This window comes from Haliaeetus leucocephalus, unplaced genomic scaffold (assembly GCF_000737465.1).
Source record: "Haliaeetus leucocephalus isolate CR32 unplaced genomic scaffold, Haliaeetus_leucocephalus-4.0 Scaffold163, whole genome shotgun sequence".
NCBI classification, from domain to species: domain Eukaryota; kingdom Metazoa; phylum Chordata; class Aves; order Accipitriformes; family Accipitridae; genus Haliaeetus; species Haliaeetus leucocephalus.
The window spans coordinates 1,392,097-1,417,688 of NW_010972599.1; the positions used below are offsets into that span (position 1 = coordinate 1,392,097).

Consider the following 25,592-nt stretch of genomic DNA (forward strand, 5'->3'; position numbering starts at 1 on the left):
ATTAACTTCTACTCCTAAAATTTTTAAATTTTATTTTTTTTTAGAAATGGCCATCTCTCCATTGTTTACAAAAAGCACCTGAAAGTCTTCAGGGAGAGAAGTCCTAACGTCTTTGAAGCTTATTATTTTCTCATCATTCCATTTTCTCATTTAGTTGACCTTTAAACTGTTCTTTTATCGTGATTTTCCTCTTCCTTTTCCATTTTTCCTCTGATGCCAAAAGAGCCTGGGAGCTGCAGAGAATTACAAACGGAAGATAAGTCACAATGCCACTGAGGGAAAAGCGAGACCGTGGATGGGGCAGAGCCCGCGCAGCATGGGAAGCAATCTTCCCTTCTGATGCAGTGCTGTGCTCAGCGTTAGGCACCACATTGCAAACACCTAGCACGAGGGAAGATGCAGAAGGAGAGCAAGGAGAACTGCTAGAGATATAAAACAATCATGCAAGACCAGAGGAACATGGTTTTCTAGCCTGAAGACAAGACGACTTACAGTCTTCAAATCACTGCAAGGGCGTTGCAAGCGGCAAAAGGCGCATGGGCTATCTGGGCTCTGCAAAAGAGCGATTGTGCATCTTCTTTTTGCAGCAGGAAAGACTCAGTCTAAACAATACCAAAAAAACCTTTCTAAAAGGAGGGTAACAAGTTGCTGGAATTGTTTGGCTGAGGAGACAGCTGGCATTGCTCATCCTGAGTTGTGGAAGAAATACAGACAGGAGACCCAGTCCCGACCCATGGCTGCAGGACAAGCTCAGGCAGTGCCAGCAACAGAAAGGAGCAGCCGAGCTCCCTCTCTCCAGCCTCATCAGCTCGCCCAAAAACCTTCCCGGCCAGCCCTCAGTACCTGTGAGCCCAAAAGGCTTGGTTTTGATGGATTACAACAGCGAATCAAACTAATCGATTTCTCTGAAAATTCAAAAAGCAAGCAGGTTACCCTCTGTCTGTGGTTCTAGATGTCTGCCCAGAAACAGAGAAAATAGACCTTCAAGCTACAACCTTAGATAAATGAACGATAAAGTTTTAAGTTAATCTACAGCCAAAGGTCATTTTAGAAAATACCCAATATTTAAGGTTTTATAAGATTAGTTTTCCACGCTACTAACTGAAAGAATATAGATTCATCACACTTCCTGAATGGATAATTTTAGTACATGTTAATGATTATTTTTTTTTATTTTTACTCCTTGTACCATGGACTAGCATTAACAAACAATACACCAAGGCCAGTTTAGTTTAGAAGTTAAATTTAGATGCATGATCTGTTGTGGGGAAGCAGTTCTTTTCTCTGAGACTTACTGTGTCATCACGCCATAAAATTCAACACAAGATAAACAGAATTTACTATTGTAGCATCTGCCTTGCCTAATTTGTGGTTCACAGCTCTGGCTTTTTTTTTTTTTTGTCCTCTTTTTCTTTTAAGTACACCCTCAGAATATCAGAGCAACTTCTGTATCTACAGAAAGTCACAAACATTACCAAAATAAAATTATTTTTCAAGCATAACCATTTAATTGAAGATGACATAACTAGCAATTAAAAGACAGTTTAAGAAATCCCCATTGTAGAGATAGCATAATGTTTTCCTTTAACACTGGCATCTTCAAAACTGCGACAAAGCAGCAAGTAACATATAGGAAAAACTATGTGCATTTTGTATAAGAAAAAATTTATCTACATGTAGACTCAAGCTTCCTAGCAATTGTCAACACACAGTAAAAAAAAAAACCAAACCCCAAGCAAAAAACACCTCCAACCACTTAAATGCAAAAAAATATATATATTCAAAAACCCAACCAAACGAAACCTATCCCTCCGCTTTCTTTTTTGGATGTATACAAATGCCTCCAGCACTCTTCTCCTCCGCCTCAGTGGGGTGCAGATGGAAAATGAACTGTCACAGCTCAGCATCTGTAACAGAACAACCTAATTACTCATTCTTAAAACAAAAGAATGAAGGGGTTCTTGAAGTATAGCAAATATAATATATAAATATAAATGCGTTTTACACAGCATATATTTCAATTTCATTGTCTTGTCATGTCATATAATAAGGATTAAAGTACCTAACACTCAGGACTGTACAGATACCTAAATAACGAATACCATCAGTTACAGTATCCTTGAGGAAATTAAATTAAATGCTTGAATAAAACATTTATCAGTGATACAGATCTTTAACCTTCAAAACAGAAACAGACCTTTGAGTAGTCAAAACAACAAAAAGAGAGCCAACAAAAGCCTCTTCCTACCCCATATTTGCCCAATGCAGCTAATTTTACATTTCTCCTTCAAGGAGACAACCCCAATACCTTACCCTGGTGCACCCCAAGGCTAACACCAGTCTGGAGACAGCGACACATCCCACTGACCCATCCCGCCCGGAACACGCGTGTCCCAGCAGGGAAGAATTCCCCTGACTCCACCATGATGTGTAATGCTGATGACAAAACAAGCCGCAAGCTCCACAAAACCACCCGCTAGCTCTTTGCCTCAAGCAGATTACAAAAAGTGATTCAAGACTACCAGCCCACTTGTACCAACCACTAAATCTGCCTGTACCAGAGTCATGGCACATTCGACTCAGAATTATGCCTTCCACTGAGTAGCAAAATGAGGCAAATTGACATTTTATGAAGTTTAAAATAGGATAATTTAATGCAGTTAAATTTTAAGACTATCAAAAGTGGAACCAACCGCTGAACCCGCTAGCACAAAGTCCCAATATACCGTATTTAAACGTATGATTTCCACTGGAGTAGCAAATAAGGGAGATTGCCGCTATATAAACTCTAAAACAAGAGAATTTAACACAGTTAAATTATTCCTAAACCATGGAAGACTGACAAGTTTTTATTACAAAGGGCTCTTATCACTTAATGGAGAAAGTCTTTTATGATTAAAGTTTTATTTGGTTTTCAGATATCAACATTACACAAAGAACATTGTTCTTGTAATTCAACACATTCTGGAGAGCAGAATTATCTCAGTGCAAGAGCCTATGATACAGCTGAATTCACTAGAATAATTATGCAGGATGTCATATTATGGAGGTCTACATGTTTTGGGGTTGTAGTTTGGTTGGGTTTTTGGGGGGTGGTTGGTAGGCAGATTTTGTGGTTTTGGGGTTTTATTAAAATGTTGCTTGTCACAGTCCCTATGCACTTTTATTGACCTCAGTGGAGCCAAGACATGCCCAAACGCAGAATGTGATCTCCTGCCTGGCTCCACAATACAAACTTGGACAAAACAGTTTCATCATTTTTGCCGAAAGAGCACAACCTCCGTGGAGGTCCCGTAATGTTAAGTAGAAAAGACTTGAGGGCTTTAAAGGCTATGTGGTTGGAAAGTGCTATTTACCAAATAAAATTCTAGTATAAAATAAACACCAGATCGGCAAATCTAAGCAGCAGCATCCCATGGACTTCTAAAGTTAAGTGGACTGAAAAACTGCAATTCTGTAGAGACAAGCAATCACTACTGCAACCTTTAAATCACCACACAAGGAAGAGCCAACCACTGTAAATAAACTGGGTTAATTTATTTCATTGCTGTCTTTAAGCACTCCTTGCTCTTCAGAAATATTCTCAATATTTGGTACTCAAAAATTCCTTCATTTCCCTCGTGAGACAACTCGTGTACATATACCCAGAGTCAAACCTAACCTGCTTCTAAACAACTTCAAAAGAGACTTCTCTCCAAGTACCTGGCTCCTCGGGGAATATCTGGGGGCAGTAACCAACAGTTTGCAGGTCCCCTGCAGGCTTAGTTCTCCTGCCTCAAAGCACTTACCGACAAATTACCACAGAAACCAGATACTCTTGCTAGAGTCCTCGCACGATGACTAAAGGCAAACCAAGTGTAATAGTGCTAGCTCTAAATTATCCTTGCAGTTTAACAGGGCCACAGCACTTCTCAACACTGGCTGACACACTAGTAGTCAGGTATTTTACTTATTTTATGCAAGGCATGATTTGGTACACTAATTAAATGAGTGGGATCAATTGAATAAAAGCATGATAAAATAAACCAGTAAAGAACATGAGCAAAGCCATCTATGTATATATTCCCCCACTACAAGCTTGTGCAAATTAATGTGGTGCCCTGCACACAAGAGGATCTTTGTATCCCAGCTAATTCCGCTCTGTCCTAAGTGGGTTTCTGGATTTTAAAGGACTGATCCATGAAGAACTCACCACATGGTAATGGCATAATACTCCTAAATGGTGCACCTAATATGTTTCATAATAAGCATTCTGTGGAATAGGCCTACCTTTGCCATTTCCTCTAGGAAAATTTAAACAAGCTAGAATCATGGTACAAAACTGATTTATTTTGCCTAAAACTGAGAAAGAGGAGAAAAAAAAACCATCAAGTTTTATCATTACTTTTGGGGTATTAAAAAAGAATGCAATGAAATATTAATCTGATGCAACCTTTGTACTATTATAGTTTTTATACAAACTGTACACATGCTCATGTCTAAATGTTTTAAGTGCCTGGTTAAAATAATTAAAAAACCACGCTATAAGACAATCCACTTACAAAAGGAAGTGAAATTCCAACAAAAATGCATTAGAGATTAGACATCTAATCTATTTTGATTTGCAGCAGGAAAAAAAACAACCAAAAAAAACCCCCAACACATTACACTCCTGTTCAAATGTATTCACTAAAATGAAAATACCCCAAACCCTATTAAGCTCAAAACACTGACCCCTAGCAACAGTTCTTTGAAAGAGTCTCAGGAGACAGTTTTATATACACTTTCTGAAAAAAATCCAACCTAGTTGTTAAACTGAGGGTCCAAAGAGAAGTTCTCTGCACAAACCTACAAATATTTGCTCAGCACAATGTGAGACGACTTTTAATTAGTTACCAAAAAAACGAGAACTCAACACAGCTTTTCAACCATTTAATCACTGCCCAATGTGAAAGCAAGTTAGAAATTCAATTTGAATAGAAGAAAACAGAAGCTAAGCATAAAGGTATCTTTACATTTCTGAAAGCAGAATGCTCCAAAATACACACCCTTTAACTATACACTAGTCTCTCATACTTTAAAATATTCTGTAACATACTATAGCAAGTATATTCCTTCAGCATAGTATATCAAAATGTGTTGCTGACCATTGCAGTTTCACAACATAATTTGACAAGCTGCTGTTTAAATTAATATAAAATAATATTTTCCGGGGGGGGGGGGGTTCTGATGTCTTGCAGTGCTGTAGTCAAAGCGTACAAGTAGGCATTCTGCATATAAAAATATTCTCCAGATGATTAGATTTAAAATTATCTAACATTTAAGAGCAAGCTGTGCAAACCATAGAAAAGGAAATTACTGAAACACCAAGCCAATTTTTTCCAGGAATAATTCCACCCGTTTCAGGCAGCACATGGACAGCTTTCTATAAATTCCTGCCTCTCATGGAAGAGAAGTGTAAAACCTAAGAGAGAGTATGCTGCAGTGTAAGAAAATACACGCAACACACCAATTCCATTAACACAGTGCTAGCTTTATGTGTAAAGAAATTGAAAACACGAAAACACTAGTATTGATTGACAAAACCTTATTAAAAAGGGGAAAAAGTTGTGAATTAGAGATCAGCATTATACTTATTCCTACAAGCCTATAAACAAAGCTTTACTTATAATTGAATTATGTTTCTTAATTTGTACATTTAAGACTACTAGGCTTACCTACCAAATTTATATTGTAATTCCTCTTAAAAGGTTTCTTTGCCGGTCAAATTTTTGTAAGCTTTAATGCAAATACTAACATTTCTTGATAAAAGGAAGACTTTACAGCAATATTATGTCTCTGTCTGCATGGTGAGGATTGGTGAAAGCAATAAGGGAGGAACAAGGAAAAGAAGACGTGTTGCACATATTAGCGTGTGCACAAAAAGAGAGTGTACAGGGCTTCTCTTTGGAAAATCACTTCTGCAAGAGTCTAAAGCATGCATTCCATTTTCACTTTTTCTGCCAAAATGCTTCCATTTCCAAAGCACTACTACAGATTTTTTTGCATGTAGATCAGCTATCGAGTGTGTAATTAATGGCGACTCGAAGGAGGACAGGGCTATTTCTGTCACAGCTAATGCCGGGCATCCTGACAACAGGATTCGATCCTGCCACCAAGATTCAAAGAGGCCCAACGCAGACATGAACTTACAGCGCCTCAAGCACAGAGGGAGAGGTGGAACTGCACTGGGTCAGATCAGAACAGAGCCTGCTGCAACAAACAAAATTTCATTTCATGTCAAAAAATTTTTAAAAGGGAAGAGAAAGAAAGAAAATGTTGGGCAGATATACCCAGCATTACAGGGGCAGAAAACTGAGCAATTTAGGAGTTAAACGCTTCCAATTTGCTTCCAACTTTAATAGACCCTGAATAATAAAGTCACACAATACAATGCAAAAAGATGAATTTCTATATTAAAAAATTATAGGATTATATCATGTTTTAATTAAACCCAGCCAATATTTATAGTGAAAAAAGTTTCAGATAAGTCAAGACAGACAATTAGGAAAGAGACCAATACACGAGATTTAATTAATGACAGCAGCTCCTCTGAGCATGCGTAAAATGGACCAGTGTTCAGCCTGCACTCCAGTACTGATCTTCTCAATGTGGCGGGTTAAAAAAGGGAAGAATACAAATCTTCACAGTTGTAGGATAATACTGAAAGCAGAGTGCAACATACTGCTAACGCACTCTACTTTTTTAAAAGGAAGAAAATCCACAAATTTAATAGAAAATGTGCAAACAGACTTCAAGGTACGAGCTGGGGTTTTTTTTGAGTATTTGCAAAAACAGTTCTATGTGTATGTATATGAATCAATGAAAAACAAAATATTTTTCTGCACATTTGCAGGTAATTTTTAAACAGTTTGAATAAACTAATTAACTGATCTTTTATACATTTTATTTTGCTGTTTAGCCTCAGAAAAGCTTTTAGCTATTTAGAATAAAACTCAATATGGAGGTGTCAAAAAGTCATACCACTTTGATGCAAAAATCCTCTCTAATGCACAATTTTATCAGTGCCACACAACTTACTCTTGAAATGTTTCCTAGCTCCTTTTTCATTAAACAGTATGCCCTTTTTAGCCAAATACTGAAGGTAAATGATACCCTTCTGCCACTAGTAATTGGCATATCACCAAGGGCACAAAATACCAGATGGTATTATTAATCTCACTCATAGGAACACATTTTTCTGCATGGCAACTCAATGGTAAGAGCCTGTTTTGGGTTTTTGTTTGTTTGTTTTAATACAGAGTAGAATCCCAAGGACAAGAAGGATGACATTGGAATGAATTTCACTCTGATTCTTCAGTCTTTATTATGCAAATGAATGCTCACTTTAGCTTGTCAGATTTGGCAATCAAGGCTCTGGAGAATGTCTGTAGCTAAAAACTTTCATTACAGTATACATGAATACTATGCATGACATCTACTAAAATAAGTCTCAAAGGATGGCATTCAGATACATAAACAATCATGGCTTTACAATAGATATTATGATTTCTAATTATTATTCAAATTCCATACTGCACTAATACAGACAAACACAATTTTAAAGTACTTCTTAGTGATAAAACCAATTACTATTTATTTCAAAAGTTTCCCCAAAATTCTCCATCATCCTGCTTCAGAAAAAAAAGTCAAAAATGGTGGCTTAAAGCTAGCATAAAAACCACTTCTCTTCCTTTGCAAAGTAGAAAAGTTGCAGCATATGACAGCCTAACTTGATGTAGCAGTTATTATTCTGTACACCTTCTCAGTAGCCCTGATTTCTCCAGTGTTTTGTTGTATTTCTTAAAACCTATAGAACTCATTCAAGATGAAATACTACTCTGCTGCACTGAAGTTCCAAATAGTAAGGAGGAGATTCAAATGCAGGGTCTTTAGGAAGGACGGGCAGGGGAGACGAGGAGGGGGTGTCTCCCTCTATGTCAATGACCAGCTGGAGCACATGGACCTCCACCTGGAGATAGATGCAGAGCTGACCAGAAGCCTATGGGTCAGGATTAAAGGGAGGGCAAGGACAGGTGATGTTGCAGGGCATAAGCAATCCAGGAGGTTCCTGGAATGCATTCGCAATAACTTCCTTCTCAAAGGATAGAGGAGCCAACGAGGAGAGGTGCTATGTTGGACCTTGTTCTCACCAACAAGGAGGGGCTGGTGGGGAATGTGAAGCTCATGGGCAGCCTTGGCTGCAGTGACCATGAAATGGTGGAGTTCAAGATCCTTAGGGCAGTGAGGAGGGCACAAACTCACTACCCTGGACTTCAGGAGAGCAGACTTTGGCTTCTTCAGGGACCTGCTTGGTAGCACACACAGGATGAAGACCTGGAGGGAAGAGGGGCCCAAGAAAGCTGGTTAATATTCAAAGGTGACCTCCTCCAAGCTCAGGAGCGATAAATCCCAACAAAGAGGAAGTCAGGCAAAAACGCCAGGAGGTCTGCGTGGATGACCAAGGAGCTCGTGGACAAACTCAAACACAGAAAGGAAGCCTACAGAGGGTGGAAGCAAGGACAGGTAGCCTGGGAGGAATACAGAGATGTTGTCTGAGCAGCCAGGGATCAGGTTAGGAAAGCTAAAGTCCTGACAGAATTAAGTCTGGCCAAGGACATCAAGGGCAACAAGAAAACCTTCTATAGGTACGTAGGTGATAAAAGGAAGACTAGGGAAAATGTGGGCCCTCTCCAGAAGGAAATGGGAGACCTGGTTACCAAGGAACTGGAGAAGGCTGAGGTACTCAATGACTTTTTTGCCTCAGTCTTCACCAGCAAGTTCTCCAGTCCCACCGCCCAAGTCACAGAAGGCAAACGGAGGGACTGGGAGAATGAAGAACCACCCACTGTAGGAGAAGATCAGGTTTGAGACCATCTAAGGAACCTGAAGGTGCACAAGTCCATGGGACCTGATGAGATGCATCCATGGGTCCTGAGGGAACTGGCAGATGAAGTGGCTAAGCCACTATCCATCATATTTGAGAAGTTGTGGCAGTCCGATCAGGTTCTTGCTGACTGGAAAAGGGGAAACATAACCCCCATTTTTAAAAAAGGAAAAAAGGAAGACCTGGGGAACTACAGGCCAGTCGGTCTCACCTCTGAGCCCAGCAAGATCATAAAGGAGATCCTCCTGGAAACTATGCTAAGGCACAGGAAAATAAGGTGATTGGTGACAGCCAACATGGCTTCAGTAAGGACAAATCATCCCTGACAAAGTTGGAAGCCTTCTACAATGGGGTTACAGTGTTGGTGGATAAGGGAAGAGCAACAGACATCATCTACCTGGACTTGTGCAAAGCATTTGACACTGTCCTGCACGACATCCTTGTCTCTAAATTGGAAAGACATGGATTTGACGGGTGGACCACTCAGTGGATAAGGAATTGGCTGGATGGTCGCACTCAGAGTTGCAGTCAAAGGCTCAAGGTCTGAGTAGACACCAGTGACAAGTGGCGTTCCTCAGGGGTCGGTATTGAGACCGGCACTGTTTAACATCTTTGTCGGCAACATGGACAGTCAGATCAAGTGCAACCTCAGCAAGTTTGCTGACAACACCAAGCTGTGTGGTGCGGTCGACACGCTGGAGGGAAGGGATCCCACTCAGAGGGACCTTGACAGGCTGGAGAGGTGGGCCCGTGCAAACCTCATGAAGGTCAACAAGGCCAAGTGCAAGGTCCTGCACATGGGTCAGGACAATCCCAAGCCCAAATACAGGCTGTGTGGAGAATGGAGCAAGAGCAGCCCTGAAGAGGAGGACTTGGGGCTGTTGGTTGACGAGAACCTCAGCATGACCTGGTGATGTGCACCTGCAGCCCAGAAAGCCGACCATATCCTGGGCTGCACCAAAAGAAGCACGACCAGCAGGTCAAGGGAGGGGATTCTGTCCCTCTACTCCGCTCTGGTGAGAGCCCACCTGCAGTACTGCGTTCAGCTCTGGGGCCCCCAACATAAGAAGGATGGGGGCCTGCTCGAGTGGGTCCAGAGGAGGGCCACGAAGATGACTAGAGGACTGGAGCACCTCTCCTATGAAGACAGGCTGAGAGAGTTGGGGTTGTTCAGCCTGGAGAAGAAAAGGCTCTGGGCTCTGACCTTATAGCAGCCTGCCAGTACCTAAAGGGGGGCTACACGAAACGTGGAGAGGGACTTTTTACAAGGGCAGGTAGTGAGAGGACAAGTGGTAAAGGTTTTAAACTGAAAGAGGGTAGATTTAGATTGGGTGTAAGGAAGGAATTCTTTACTGTGAGGGTGGTGAGGCACTGGCACAGGTTGCCCAGAGAGGCTGTGGATGCCCCATCCCTGGAAGCGTTCAAGGTCAGGCTGGATGAGGCTTTGAGCAACGTGGTCTAATGGAAGATGTCCCTGCCCATGGCGGGGGGGGTGGAACTAGATGATCTTTAAGATCCCTTCCAACCCAAACCATTCTATGATTTCATGAAATATACTGTGTAATTCGTAGAACAATTTAAAGATTATTTAAAATGGGATTAAGAAGGGCTGATGGCAGTCTGACCTTCACATTTTTAAGGCTCAATCCTTGCAAACGAACTTGTGTACATTGACACTATTTGTAGAGCTTCCCTGAAATCAATGAAGCTTCATTCACGGTCGGGAAGTGTGGCATCAATAACAAGAAAGGAGTCATAATTTTTAGACAATATCCACTATAAAAGCTTCTGATGATGGAAATACATGAGGTTTTCATGAATCCTTCTTAGTTTTCATAAAACTGTTTTCTCCTGAGGTATTGATTGTCAATAAATTTTGCAAGCAAGTAGGTCTAAATGGTAACAGGTACTTTGCAAAAAGAAAAGATAGTGCCTGAGAAGAATTTCCAGTAATCTTATGATTCATCTGTTGAACATAAAAAGTAAAACAGAAAACCTAAAAACCTTCAAAGCAGCTGGAGAGCGTATTCTGCCATTGCCAAAGAAAAACAGATCTTCTAAAATTCTGTGTTTCTGTTAATCCTGATAAGAATGACTTGAAGTTTCTCAACACAGCTAGAAGACCACCTTCTTTCTTCTGCCTTACAATACAAACAATTTTACACATCTAGCTATCAGAATAACTGTTATTGAGAAAAGTATTAGTTAAAATGTGAAATCAAACCACTCCTATAATGCACACATGCACATGTATACACCATGTAGTCACAAGCATCCTCAGCCACTCATCATTTTAAACTGGCTATCTCTCAAATAAAAATTGTCAAGTGCAAAGTATCTATTTCTAGAAAAGATGGTACATTTTCCTGCCTGCCTTGCATATTCAACTAGCAGTAAGATCATTTCCCTTTAAGTATTTTCAATTTTTTACAGGTTTCTGGTTTTTTACTTAAGATTTTATATTATACCTACATCATTAAACCCACTAATACTTATCAATCAGGGAAAACAAATTGTCACCATTTACATGAAAACTATTTATCTTTTTTACTGTTCGAAATAAAAATTTAAGCTGTTACTGGAAAAATACATACATTTATTAAATATATGCAGCCCCAACCAGCAAGACATATCTATGCCTACACTTCATTCATGAGCTCCACCTTGACAAACATGCCTTCTTGAAGCAATGAAACAAAAACATGAAAAGCTTAACTGAGAACACAGAAGAACAGTGAGATAAATGTAAAGGAATAACAAACAGTACAACCCGATAAGCTATACCTGCTAACAAAGCTCAGATGAGCTAGGGCAGTCCTCTTATACCCAGGGCACCTGCCACAAGGAAAATTCTAAATAGGCTTTATGAGGACAGCTGTAAAGTACTTGGATACCAGGGATAATATTATCAATGTGACACAGTTTTTACATTTCAAAACAGTGTGGAACATTCAAGAGAAAAAGCAAAAGTAAGCAAGCCAAAAAGCCCAAGAGTTTATACCCTTCTCACTTAAAGTTTGAAGTGTTATGTAAAATTAACAATATTTTATTCATACCTTTAGGATACAGGATAGACGCATGCAAGCTTTTCACATCACGAATTAATTCCGAAACATCAATCAAAGAGCTAAAAAGAATCATTATAAAACCATTAATGTATCAGGGGAAAAAAAAAAAGAAAAAAAAAATCACTTTCCAACAAATAATCCAGGGACTGACAACTGCAAGTTTCTAGATAGCTTTAAAATGCAGTCCTACCACATACTACTCTAGAGTTACGCAACTTCTGGCAGCAAGGGAGAACATAGTCTCAATTTTGTCACTACCATGTCATTTTTCTGTCAGCTACTACAGACGGAAAGTACTTCTGACATCTTCTAGTATTTCTGTGTTTACTGTCAACAAGCTAAGAGTGCAGTTTTCAATATCCACTAAACAATTCTCCTAGATATTTGTACACTGAAACTCAAATCACAATTCAGCTCAGAAGATTGGACACCATTAAGATACTACAGAAGGACTTTGTGATATACAAAAATGCTGAAATACGTTTTCACACTGCAAACCTGAAATTTTTAATTGTATCTGCTTTTTAGAACAAGCACAGTATGCTTCACACTTGTTAAGAAGTCAAAAGTTTTCCACAATAGCACTGAAGATTTTCATGTTGGTTTCTAACACAACACGTGTTTAGTAGATAAATGCTGAAGATAAGGAAGATATTATGAATGTCAGTGAAGTATAATAAAGGTAATATTGTTCATTCCCACCAATCTTTAATTGGGAGATTTTCCTATTATTTGGAAAGGTATAGATTTTACTTCATTTTAACCACAGAAACACTAACAATATTTCAAAACACTGCATACCTAAGCAATGACATTTTTTTACCCCTTGCCAAATTTTTAGTAAAGTTGTTACACTAAATTCTTACGCAGTATAAAAGCAATGGAAAAAAAATCATTAACTTTTCTGGTCATACAGAACCTCTCATTGGGTGGGAGAGAAGGAAGGATGAGTGAGAGGGCAGAACTTTCACTAGATTTCTGGCTTGAGCAACTTCTATAGCTTAAGCATGCGTACACTGTAAGTATATACACGTGATACTGTGGGTAGTGTATGATACATATATATACACTGTACAAGTTCACTCTTACATCATTATTCAGATTTTTTTCATTGAGTATTTCTTAGGTTAAAAACTCTCAATAATAAAACTTGAGTTAAACCATATCTGTACAAAAATAATTAGGAACACAACACAAAAATGTGAAAATTATACTTTGTGCAATCAAGACTTCCATGGGAGCTCAGACACTTGGGAGAACATCATTCCCTTCCTACTCTACTTTTATGGCAAAGTACTGTGCATAATAATCAACAACACTTTCTGGATGTCAGGATGATCATGTACAACAATTTAATCAAATAATCCCATGTTTTGTTTGGAGGGGTGATGGTGGTAGTTTTTGTTTTCTGTTTTTTGTGGATTTCTTTTTTAAACTGGATCCCTTGAGGATCAATCCATGTATTTCTCAGTGCCAGAAGCAGGAGCTGTTTCCTGGTTATGGCACTGAGAAATACATGCTCCTCTTTCTTCTAATAGTGCTGGCCTTTCCTAAAAGCAGTACAGATGGGAAGCATAACCAGCCTCCAGTATTGCAACCATAACCATCCACATGGCATGGAGCAAGCTTGGGAATCACCTATCTCATCCAGGAGCCAGGGGACCTGCAGACCTGGAAGAGCAGTCAGAAACTTCTGCCAAAACAGCTTGGCAGTCATTCTTCTAATGTCTAGTATTTAAAATACCTAACAATAAAAGTTAACAGGAAGTTATGAAACAATATTGCTACAGTAAGAAATATCTGTCAATTCATCCTCAGATGGGAGTCCACAGTGTGCTAGAAAACATGACATTTTCTGGCTGGAGCTTGTACATTCAAACCAGTGAGCACCACATCTCTCAGTAAGACAGCCTCCATTTATTATTTTTTTTAAGTTTGCAATCAGAAAAAACCGTCTGCTATGCTAGTTTTTCCCTCAAGCTTCAGAAATGCTTTTTTCTTGAACTGTGTAATGAAAATCTATAAATAACTTAATGTGTTGTCACAATATCCAAATCAGCACTTTAAATTTTATTTGTCAACAAATTTGTGACACGATTTCAGTACAATGTACATACTCATCCATCCATCTATTAAATCTTTATGATATGCTATTAAAAATATTTGCTACCATTGTTATTGCAGACAGTCCAATGCATACAGTAATCTGACAGATAAACATGTTACTATGGAAACCACCAAAATGAATGCCTTATTTTCTAAACTTGGCCATAACCCCAAACTTTTATTACAGCATCCAAATGTTTCATTCACTTGCTTTCTATGATCATAATACAGACCTTTTCTCTTTAAAAAAATATATAAACACATTACAGGATTTGAATAAATGAACCTTCCTCTTATAGTGAGTTTTCTTCAATATAGCATTTTAGTGATTACTGATTTCATGACAAATCCCTTTTTGTAGCACTTGAGAACATAGTTGACAACACAGAAGCAAAAAAACTGCATAAAAGCATTAGACACCAAAATAACCTTAAAGATTTGTCACCACTTCATGAAAATCCAAAACATACAATGACATTACAAAGCTGCGTTAAAAGCATTATTCACGTTGCAAACACAAGCACTCAAAATTACAATTTCATCTCATTACTCATATACACTCATTTTAATTAATCACACTTTCTTCACAATTACTGTTTCACTCATGGCACATGCTTCCCATTTTATTATTTAGAGAGAAATATTTTACTTCCCCCAGGCTCACTACATATTTTACTCTTAATCTGGGCAGAAAACTGCTAACAACAACTGTCTTCAAATACAGCTTTCCAAACAGAAAACACTAAATTTAACTAACGTATTTAAACTTGAAATTAAAGATTAGAGGTTCTTCTGCAGTAAAGTCCTTTTCCATTTCAAATTCCTATACCATGAATGATGGAAAAACACTAAAAGAAATGCACAAAACCTCTCTTGGATTCCAGGACGTGTTCTTCCCAACAAGATGCCTAGAAACAAATTAAGATCCTCCCTCTCTCAACTGCTGCACCAGGCACAATAAACCACACACCCTCCTGGCATGACAGAAACTTGGGGGGGTGGTATGATTCTCTAAGAGTGCTTGAGATTATGGATGGAAGGCCATGCATATAGCCAAACGAATCAAAAGAGATGAAGTCCTTCCATTTTTTGGAGTTATGTTCCTCCTCCTACCAAAAGCAGCTTAACGATCAAAGCTGCACCTTCGACCCCGACCGCTTTGCTGACACACACTGCCTGGTCCCTGCCCCCTGGTTCCAACCAGGCTGGGGAGCTTTTAGTCATCTCACAGCACCTAACCCAAAGGGCTGATAGTCTTCATTTGGTTCACAGTAAGGAGCTGCAGTAAGGAGGAGGCTAGAGTAACCATGAAAGAGGTCTTGTGGGCATTCAGAATTACCCTAATTAGTGGAAAATTAAAACAAAGCTTAATTGATAAGATGCCGGGCTGTCAAATTGCCTTGGCTTAGGAATGGTCTGTAGCTTTTTTAGTACAGCAGCAAGACCCAGCAGGTGCAGTTTATCAGAAAGTAATGCACATCCACGTGACAGCAGAACGCAGATGAGAAGTAGGGTCTTCTGGGACAGACAGCTCTGCTGAGAGATTCTCACTGGTCACCTGCAGATGCCTGCTTTTTTTTTCCAAAAAGTGCTGGCCTTGCAATGTTTAGGCCATCTTATTAGACACGTTATGAGGTCCTTGGTGGCAGCTGGCTTTATTATGATGTATATAGGCAAATATCTACAGCTGCAGTAATATACACAATTTGTGGATTTGTTTCAAGATGTAAAACCCTTCTCTCAGCTTTTTAGGAGTACGCACTCAATATTTGTTCAAAAGCACTTCATTTGTATGTTCGGAGAACAAGACTTCCAGAGTTAATAAGAAAGTATTTACAGTCACGAAGTTGCTGGAAGAAAACGGAAGCAATAAAGAGAAAGCTCAAGCTACTTTTTAAATAAAAGGACCATGGCTTCAGCTTTTACATACCATACCTTCTTCATAAGTTCCCTTTTTACCTCACATCTTGGAATTTAATAGCATTCCCGTATGCTTTAAACATCTCCTTCATTGTCAGCTCACTGTGCTGAGTAAACTGACTTCTAGTTTGCACATAAAAAAAGACTTCTGCTTTTAATAAAAATAAGACTGTTTCTTCAAGCAGACCTGAAAGCATCCCGTCCCGACAGCTGCGAGTATTGTATGTTTCAGAAGAACCATTTGCTAGGAACATTAGATTGAACATGATTAGTTCACAACATGAGAAAGATTGCTTCTGCAATCTCTTCCTTGGGCAGCTACCTTTCCGCTCATCTGTCATTTCGCCCATTCACTCCCATGTACTCTGAACAAGACTAGATACAGTCCCACGCAGGCAGACCTTGAGAACCACCTTTTCCAAAAGAAACAGACCTGTCCTTGAGCAATGTTTGAAACAGTTGTCATTAATACTAGCACTGAACATGACTGAGTTGTACAATACTTAGCTGGAAGCCAAACAAGAAATACATACTGCACCAACATGGAGCAGAAGAGCCCAAGGCGAGTCAGAACATCTGACAAACCAAGCACTATTTTCTCCCGCATGATGCTGAATCCACAACCGGCTCAGGTTGCAGTAAGGGTCCTTCAAGAGGCAATACAATACACCGTGAATACCCAAAAACTTCAGAAACTAAATGATGGCTGTGCTGTGCCTCCCATCAGTTTACCCAGTGCCATGTTGCCAAAGTCCTCATGCACGCACCCTGCAGGGTAAACGTTATAGATGTCTGGCTTTTCTTGGACTTGCCAGCTTGCTTCTTCCCTTCAAAGCCCTGTCTAAGCAAACTGCTGACTGCTGCACCTTGGCTCTCCATGTTTTAAATCCATAAGTCAGCTTTGGCTCCTGCTTTTGTGGGAAGGGCCACACAGAGAGGAAGGAGAAGAGAGGACCCTCTCCCCAGACTGCTCTCTCCTATCAGGAGCACTGCTAAGTGCTGCCCTGTCCCCTTTTCCACTACACAATATGCATTTTATTTCCATCTGGGGAGAAGCCATACCCAGCTTCTACTTAATGCGATGGTCTCCATAAAACCTATACCTCTCTTACAGCTCTTCTGAAATGGTTTGGGCATGGTCAGACCTACTCTAAACTTCCTGAAACTCAAGGTAAAACCTGAGTTTCCAGGGAAATCCCTATGCTTTTGAGCAGCTTGCTCTAAGACACAAGGAGTCTCCAGGAACAGGAAGGGACTGCAATCCTGTTTCTATGTCATTGATTGCTCTCAAAAGTGCTTCCCCATAGTCTATTTGACACACATCCTGGGAACTTACTCCTCCATCACCTCCTCAAGATTTATCAGACAATGTTGCCCAAACAATACTGTGCTAGGCACCCTGAGGTATATTCAAACACCTACACTAAAGTGTTAGGAGAAAGCGGCAGTGACATAACTCAGCCCTCTGGGTGTGGGCCCTACACAAAGGGGAAGCAGAACCGCTGACCTGCTGATAGGATATTTTCACAGTTTCTGCATATGCCACTGATAAACAGACACTAATGAAAGGCTGTCCAATATTAATTTTCTTCCAAAGTAGGAAGTAAGTTGAAGAAATAAATGTTGCTTCTTTCAATAGTGGCAAAAAAACAGATGCAAGTAAAGATGACTTGACTGAAAGCCAGCTCAGGGTTGATTAGGATAACACTTGCAAGTTGTTAAGCAATACCACTGACCCAGCTCAGTGACAGCTCATTTTTGTAACACTCAGCTTTTGTACCTGTCACTTGTATACTTAAAGATGTACAGCGAGACATCAGAGGGGGATTTCTGACAGCTGTGTTCCAGTCTATGGACTGTCACTGCTTACAGTTCAACATCTACTGTAAAGATGTTTTTATGAATCAATTAGGACTGAAAAAGGCATGGAAAGTTTACCTCTTTCGCCTCTAAACACACCATTCTACGTAAGCAGAATCTTTCCTCTCAAATTAATGACGAGGGTGATGGATTAAGTGACTTCAAATACTGGATTACTGTGTCCAATTTAAATTTCTATTAGTATATTAATTCTTGTTGTGTCTTTTTTAATATCCTTGTGGAAATACTGTAATTATGTTCCTTTTTATGTTTACAGATAATCTGCATTCTCAATTAGAGGTATTCAGAGACTGACAAATGCACTATTAATAAGACAAAGGTGATGGTACCCATGCAGGTACTTTGCAGCAGAAAAACAGCACTACGCTTCATTTCCATCATAATAGCTCATGGCACTTACTGTAAAGAGGTTTTAGTAGTCTGCTGGATTGGAAGCTACAGAAGTTTAAAAAAACATTTCCAATTACTCCAGCAGAGTACACATAATTTCAGCAGAAATAAATTAAGACATTTTGCTAAATCTCCATAACAAAGTGAAAAATTACTCTGGATTTTTTTTATTTTCAAAAACGCATACTGACATAGCAATACTATTAGATTACATATGACTATCTAATATAACAAGAAATATTTCGGACATTGGAAAAACCCAAAAGTCAGACAAATTAACTTTGAATTTAGTGGCCTGGAATATAAGTTTCATTCAAGAATATCCACACTTATTTGGAACAGTCTGTATAGTATTTCAAGTCTGTGGATATACTGACGCAAAACCCCACAAACTACATACTAAGTTATCAAACCTTCAATAGTAACTGCCAATGAGAAAAAGTGGGTTTGTTGCAATTATTTACACAAGTTGTTGTTAGTGAATTAACAGCCCTCATCTACTAAACAATGTTTTCATAAAACCAAAATCTTTTAAATGAGAATGTTCAGTGATTCTTGTTTACTGGAATTGTTGTAATTTAAGTCCGTATGTCACCAAGCAGAGTAGAGGTATGAATGAAGGATATGTTATTAAATTCTACAGTACTGGCTTTTTTTTTTTTCCTTCCCCCTTTTAAACAACTGATCAAAACCTTAAGGATAAAGTAGATTAACTCTGCTTTTTCTCATTTTGTTCCTTTGTGGCAGAAGCCTTCTAGAATTTCAGTAATCTCACAAAAAAGACATGTAATCAATTTCCAATAAAACTGTGCTAGTGTCCCCAAACATTGTATATACTTTCAAAATTTTGTAAGAGGTATTATAACCAAATATTCTTCCAGGATCAGGTAGAATATGCATATTATAGTATCACACTGAATATTTCTTTTACCAGGCATTAAAATAGAAATAGGGTTATATGTTCAATATATATTTTTTCTCAGAACTGAGAGCAAGAAGAAACAGTGTTGCTTTTAGAATTCCTGTGCAGAAACCTCACCTTTTTATAACAGGCAGAGCATGTAGAATTCAGTAAGTTGAACATAAAAAAAAAGTCATTTCAAGTAGTCAAATGCAACAGAGTACTTCAAAATAAAAGTCAAGTATTGCATAGTATTGCACTGACAAAAAAAAGTGTCAAAAAGGTGAACTCATACTTGCAAGTTCCAGACATTTTCATCTAAATTTGAGTGGTAGTGGCAGGGATATGTGTTTATGCAATTTTTTTTTTTAGCCTAGACTGACTTACAAGTTGTTAATGTTCAAATAAAATCTATCATTCTAATATTTAATATTTTTCTTTACAAATTATCCAATTACATAGCAAAAAATGCAACCGATTAAAGACATGTCACAAAATGTAATCAATTTTGAGAAAATTCCAACGCATACTTCAACAACAATCTATGATCATTTTTCTGCAGCTGACACTACAGGTAAAATGGGTTGTTTTATTCACAATATGCCAGGTTCTTGCCTAATATTTGTTTAAAAACACAGTAATTCAATTACACAGGGAAAAAAAAACAAACAAACTATGACAACAAGCAATATCCTTTTCATTTGGAAAAGTAACTGATTTTTTTATTATTTTTAATACCATGTAGCTATTTATATGATTGGAAGTGAAATCTTCCAAATACATTTTGAGTAAGGACTGCCATGTGACAAACTCATTACTGAATGGTATTTTTATTTCAAATGATTGCAAAGTTATCAACTCAACTGAACCATAACCCCAAAGTACTTTTAAAAGGATGACAATGGTTTATCCTGTGGACAAAGCTGAGGATCAGTAGTGTAACATACATACGTATTTACGAAGAGAGGAAGAGCATCAGACAATTTTTGTCTATTGTGAACAGTAAACATGTTACAAAAGCAGCTGCACTAGTTCTAATTAATCTTGTTCCAATCCTATCAGGAATTCAAAGTATCTTCCTTCTTCCATATGCTGAATCTAAACTTCTTAAGAATAGGATGCTAGTTTACAAGGAAAAACAAACACCTATATTTCATAAATTTCTACTTCCTCTTCTTGTGAATTTCCCACAGATTTACAGTCTTAACTCCATTCGGGAGTCAACATCACAGCTTCTCGGGTTACTTTCAAGTTCACTGCAACACTAAACTGCAAGTACTTGTGTCTTTTGGATGCACAGAAGCACACGATCTGTGCTGTGAATGACTGCTCTGGAAATTAGCAATTATGAACTTGAAAACTTGTAGCTTCTGTCAAGGTTCAGTTTTCATGAACTCCCCTTTAGTAAATTACATTGCTAAAAATATTTGGAGTGAGACGAGAATCTCTGCTCCATCTGCATTTCAGACTTGATCCCAACGTTTTCAAATGGTAGAGGGAATCTAAGTATCTTTTAAAGTGATTGTTTCAGCCAGAGTTACGAGTTCAAAAGCAAGCTTACAAGTACGTTTGTTTCACAAATGAAAAAAGAATCATAGAGCATCAATTCTCTTGTAGGTCAAATGACTTCTGATAAAAAAGGTTCTTAAAATGGTTACTTCGGTTTTCTCTTCCACATATTGAAGACATTTATATTAGTTTCACCGAAGAAAACACACAAGACTCAGGCTTTGTTATGGCAAAGGTCAAACACTAAGATAACTGAAACTAATTCAGAAACCACTAAAGCACTACAGAAACAAAGTACTTCAGCTCCTGGTATTTCGTCTGTTTGAATTGGAAAAATAATTTAGAAAGTACAGAGAAACATATATGAGGCCAAATACTTAACAAAAAAATAATATCCGTGACCTTCAAAGATAGCTTAGACTTGGCACTTACCCCTCAGAGCAGGCAGCAGAGACCTCTCTTTCTTGTCATCACATTTATTACATTCACTGAAGTACAGAAGTAAAAAGACGTCCACAAGCACCCACATGAGAGAAGTGGCTAGAACCACCTTGCAGTAAACAAATCTCCTCATTGCTTTACTTGGTATCTAGCTCAAATGCTGAGGAAAGACAGCAGTTGCTGAGATGTATCAAACTCCCACAGTTCAAATCCAACATGGAAGCAAAGACAAGCATCCCACTGCAAGCAAAAACACGCCTGAATTAGCTAACAAGTACACACAGTTTGAACTGAAAAATGTAAAGGAAAGTGCAGTGTGGAGAGGTTTAAAGTACCTGTTTCTTTCTATATATGCAGGTACTTTCTGTTTTGTACCATTCTATGAATACCAACCATTTGGACCTGCATATGACATGGACAGTCTACGTAACTTACCTTCATTTAGAAACACATGCAATATATATACACCTTTCATGCAATGTAACAGATTTTAATAAAGAGTACACAAAAAGACAACAAAGCAGTGCCAACAGACAGTTCTAACCAATAATCATCATTTTATTGAACATTAGTCATATATTAACAGAAAGAAGAAAACTGCAATTTTCATTTTTCTCAAATAATGTGTTCACAATGCTATTTCAAATATGGCCTTTGAACACTAAAAGCAAATTAATTTTTATCTTGCAGAAAGATTTTGAACACCATCTTACTACCACCAAAGATGCCTTGCAAAAGAACGCTGCAGCCACTCACCTACATATTTAGGCTCTTGCCTGCAACAGTAAGTTTCGTCAACAAAAGCGAAGTGTGAGGGCCTCCATGTCCACTCTCAACACAGATTTGTAAGTTAGATGACTGTACTTAAAACCTTACACTTACCATTATAAGCTGCATTCCATGTCAAGGTTGGGAGTTCTGCTTCGGCCATGCTCCCAAAGCACTTAGTACTGAACTGCTGGATAACTTTCCAAGTGCCTATAAAAGAAAGCAAACAGAAGAAAGTCCTTATCACTCGACTGTCTTTTCTAGAACATAAAGAAGCTTCTTATAATTAAAAAAAGCTCTCATAAATTTTGTCCACACTTTAACCTACCTATGTTAATTAGATGTAATTTTATATATAACCCTTTTCTATCTTAGCTCTGAAAAAACACCCTCAGCTTTTCAATCCAGCAGTATCACAACTGTTAACTTCCCTGGTTTAACTCACTCCTGGCCCAGCTCTCTTTACACACCATCGCACTCTTGCCACACTACCTCGCCCTGCCACATTACTTTCTAGTAAAATGTATTTCTGTCCCTCCCAAAGCGATCTCCCCAAGGAGCACACAGTCACATCAACTCCCACAGCACACAGGGAGACAGGAATCCGAGAACTAGTCCAGTTTATCTTCTTTAAACAACAGCATACCAGGTGAAAAACAGCGCTGATGGAGCTTCTGTAACAGGTCATTTTCATTTTAAATACTTCCAAAATACAAGAAATTCACATTACATTTTAATTACGGTTCATTTGAACAATGAGATGGAAGAGATGGAATGATTTAAATACAGTTTTTCAAATTATGCTCGAAGGGCTATTTTACTATGTAATCATTAATAAAGTTTTCCATCTGTCTTAAATATAAACACAACCAATAGCTCTTTTTCTTGCTGAAGTGATTCACAGCCAGCTGATTTAAAATTTCAAGGGCTCAGGAATACGTGTTTCAGGTTAGCACAATTCATTTTCATGCTAGTCAACAGGAACAGTTTAATTATAGGAAGAAAATTACAAAGAAAAAACAAATTAACAGAGATCTTCGTTAGAAAACAGAGAGAGAAAACAGCTGAAGTGTTAACCCTCCCCACGCAGTCTGTCACCATGGTGGCTGCAATTGGCTTTTGTAGTGTTGAGCAGAATAGTGATTTGTTCAGCACCAGCTGAGATACAAAGGCACTTCCTCCCCAAGCTCTTAATAATACAGAAGAATTTTTTTCTTCAGCACCTCTTGTTTCAACATAAGCGAGTAATCCTCAGAAGTGCAGCAGTCATCGATGGGCAATTGGAAAAAACTTCTATTCCCAATGCTGTGCAGTTTTTAAACAAATAGTCTGTACAGAAGCCACTGCAGTCTGCTACAATGCATTAGCTAGCTGTGCAGCTTTCGGGGGTTTGAATAAAGGTGGTGCAACAGGCTATTATAAAGTTAGCAGCAATGATGGCAAACTTCTTTTTTACGATAGTTAACATTTAGATTCAATATTCCTCCCCTTTCTTAAAAAAAATAAACCCCGCTTTAATCTTTTAAAGTCTAGCTAATTCAGGGTACTTCCACTCCCGTGTACACAGCATCTCAATATGGGGGACAGGCAGTGCAGCCTGCTGCGAAATGCCTTTGGCCTCAAGCTCTAACCATTAATCTAGTCCTGGGTTGCTTTGCTACAAAAGTGAGCATTACTAGTGGCAAAGAACCACTCCTACTTTTTGCGTCCTATAAGTACTGTTTTTTTAAAGGAGGAAATTAAATAAAGTATTTCATTACACAGAGAAAAAACACTGGCAGATACTGTAACTTGGCAGCCTATACAGTCCCAGCCGGTTACTCTGCAAACGTACACATAAATACCTGTGGGTAAGTATGAGGCAGCTGGGGGGACTCCTTTTTTTTCTTGGAACGCAAGTTTCAAATTCATGCTACAAGAGCTATCTATTTGGGGTGGAGGGAGCTTTCAAAGACACACGGCGGAGGCTCAGTCCCACCGCTGAATCCAGCGGGTGCCCCACTGATGAGGTGGCTCGCTCCTTGGGGTACCTGCTGGAACTCCATGTTTCCTTCATGTGGGGTGAGGAATTAAGATCAAATGGCTGAAGGGCGACCACTTGTTTTCTGCCTGGTTTTCTGCTGAAAGCCACCCACTCTGCTCCAGTCCCGGGCAGGGCTGGCCAGCTCTGCCCCTTCTCTGGGCATACCTGCAGCCAGGTGGAAACCAGAACCGGGTACCATCCGTAACCATTCAGGCGCTGCTCAGTTTAAACTGCTCCCACACACGCCCAAGATCTCCCGGGCTCCACCCAACCTCACTGCAAACAACCCTCAAATTAGCTTCTGTTTCAATAAAGGTTTATTTGAACAAATAAAATAAAGCAAAAATCCATGCATATTGAATTCCCAGTGGATACACAGAAATCACCAAGACAGGCTAGCTGATCTTTTTTTCTTCAATCAAGTGCTTGAGTTGAATTTGAAAAAAAGAGTTTCAGACAGAATGGGTTTTTTTAATAAAATGAAAGTTCATCGTTTGGAATTTATTTTTTTTAACGTAGCTCTGTTTCAAGATGGAAGTATCTCCCCTCTCCCTTTTTTCCCCTTCCCTGAACTTCATATTTGCACAAAAAATTCACAATCATTTTAACTAGCCAAGATAGCATTTTTCAGCAAGTACCGGAAATAAAAGAAAAAAAATATATTGAAAGCTAGGACTAGGCAAATAGGAGCAAGGCTCTCCTCCAATTTGAGATAACACAAAATACCTAAGAAAAAAAAAATTCAGTGATGGTCCAGACCACCTCACACCGATCTTGCGACACTTCTGCCGAAAGCCCCATGTTTCTGTCAATACACTTGTGGATTTTGAATGCTTTTCAGTGCCCATAAATGCTTTATATCACAATTCTTTAAGAGATAATTTAATTAACATGTCTTAAATAAAAAAATAAATCTAAGGGTTTAAATCAAGAACTAGATACAAGGGCTGCAAATACAAAAAACAAACAAAACTAAAACAGCAGCATGCCTTTGGCTGCCTTTCCAAGCTTTCTTAGCAGTAAATAAGAAACTTAAGCAAAGACTTGTGGCTAATAATAAGAATCATGCTGAACATTTTCTCCATCTTCCTCCCAAGAACAGACACCACTGACCTGCTTACTCTGCACTTGGAGCGCAAGCCACTTACAGGTATGAAAGCACAGTTTGAACTTGTACCACTCAATTCCTATCACACAAGGAAAACATCAGCACTACATAAGAGGACCACTGAAAGTTCAAGCACTCAAAGAAACCCCAAACCAACCAATCTACCCACCACAACCCACAAAGAGCCAGAACTGGGGAGCGTAAGGTAATTCCCAAAGCACACGCGCATTATGACCTTGTCACCCACATTTTCCCACAAGACTTCAGCATTCGGCCACCCTCACCACCCAGCCTTTCCACCCACACACCCCGGGTTCAGTTTCCCAGCCGGGGCTCCTCTGCCACTCTGCTCCTTCCTTCCCACCTTTCCTTAAGACTACCTCCCAGCCTTCTCCATCTTCAGCTCTCCCGTCCCACCACTGCCGCAAGGGAAAGGCAGTCTTTTCTTACTGGGCTTCTCCTTCTCCTCTCATTTCCCAAGGTTACCAGTTACCATTTTTTAATGTTTCCTTATTCAGCTATTTCAAACAGCCAGTCAGGGTCCTCAGCACTCTTCTCCACTCATTTTCCCC

The 25,592-nt window shown here is 39.0% G+C and overlaps 1 protein-coding gene across 2 annotated transcripts in view; it reads right to left on the reverse strand.

Moving 5' to 3' along the window:
• GALNT13 (polypeptide N-acetylgalactosaminyltransferase 13) overlaps positions 1-21,254 on the reverse strand; it is a 135,602-nt gene extending 114,348 nt beyond the window's left edge. For both annotated transcript variants that reach the window (XM_010563058.1, XM_010563057.1), the window contains exon 1: positions 21,113-21,254. In XM_010563058.1, the coding sequence (XP_010561360.1) occupies positions 21,113-21,254 (142 nt within the window). The remainder of the gene's footprint in view (positions 1-21,112) is intronic.
• Between the last annotated feature and the right edge of the window lie 4,338 nt (positions 21,255-25,592).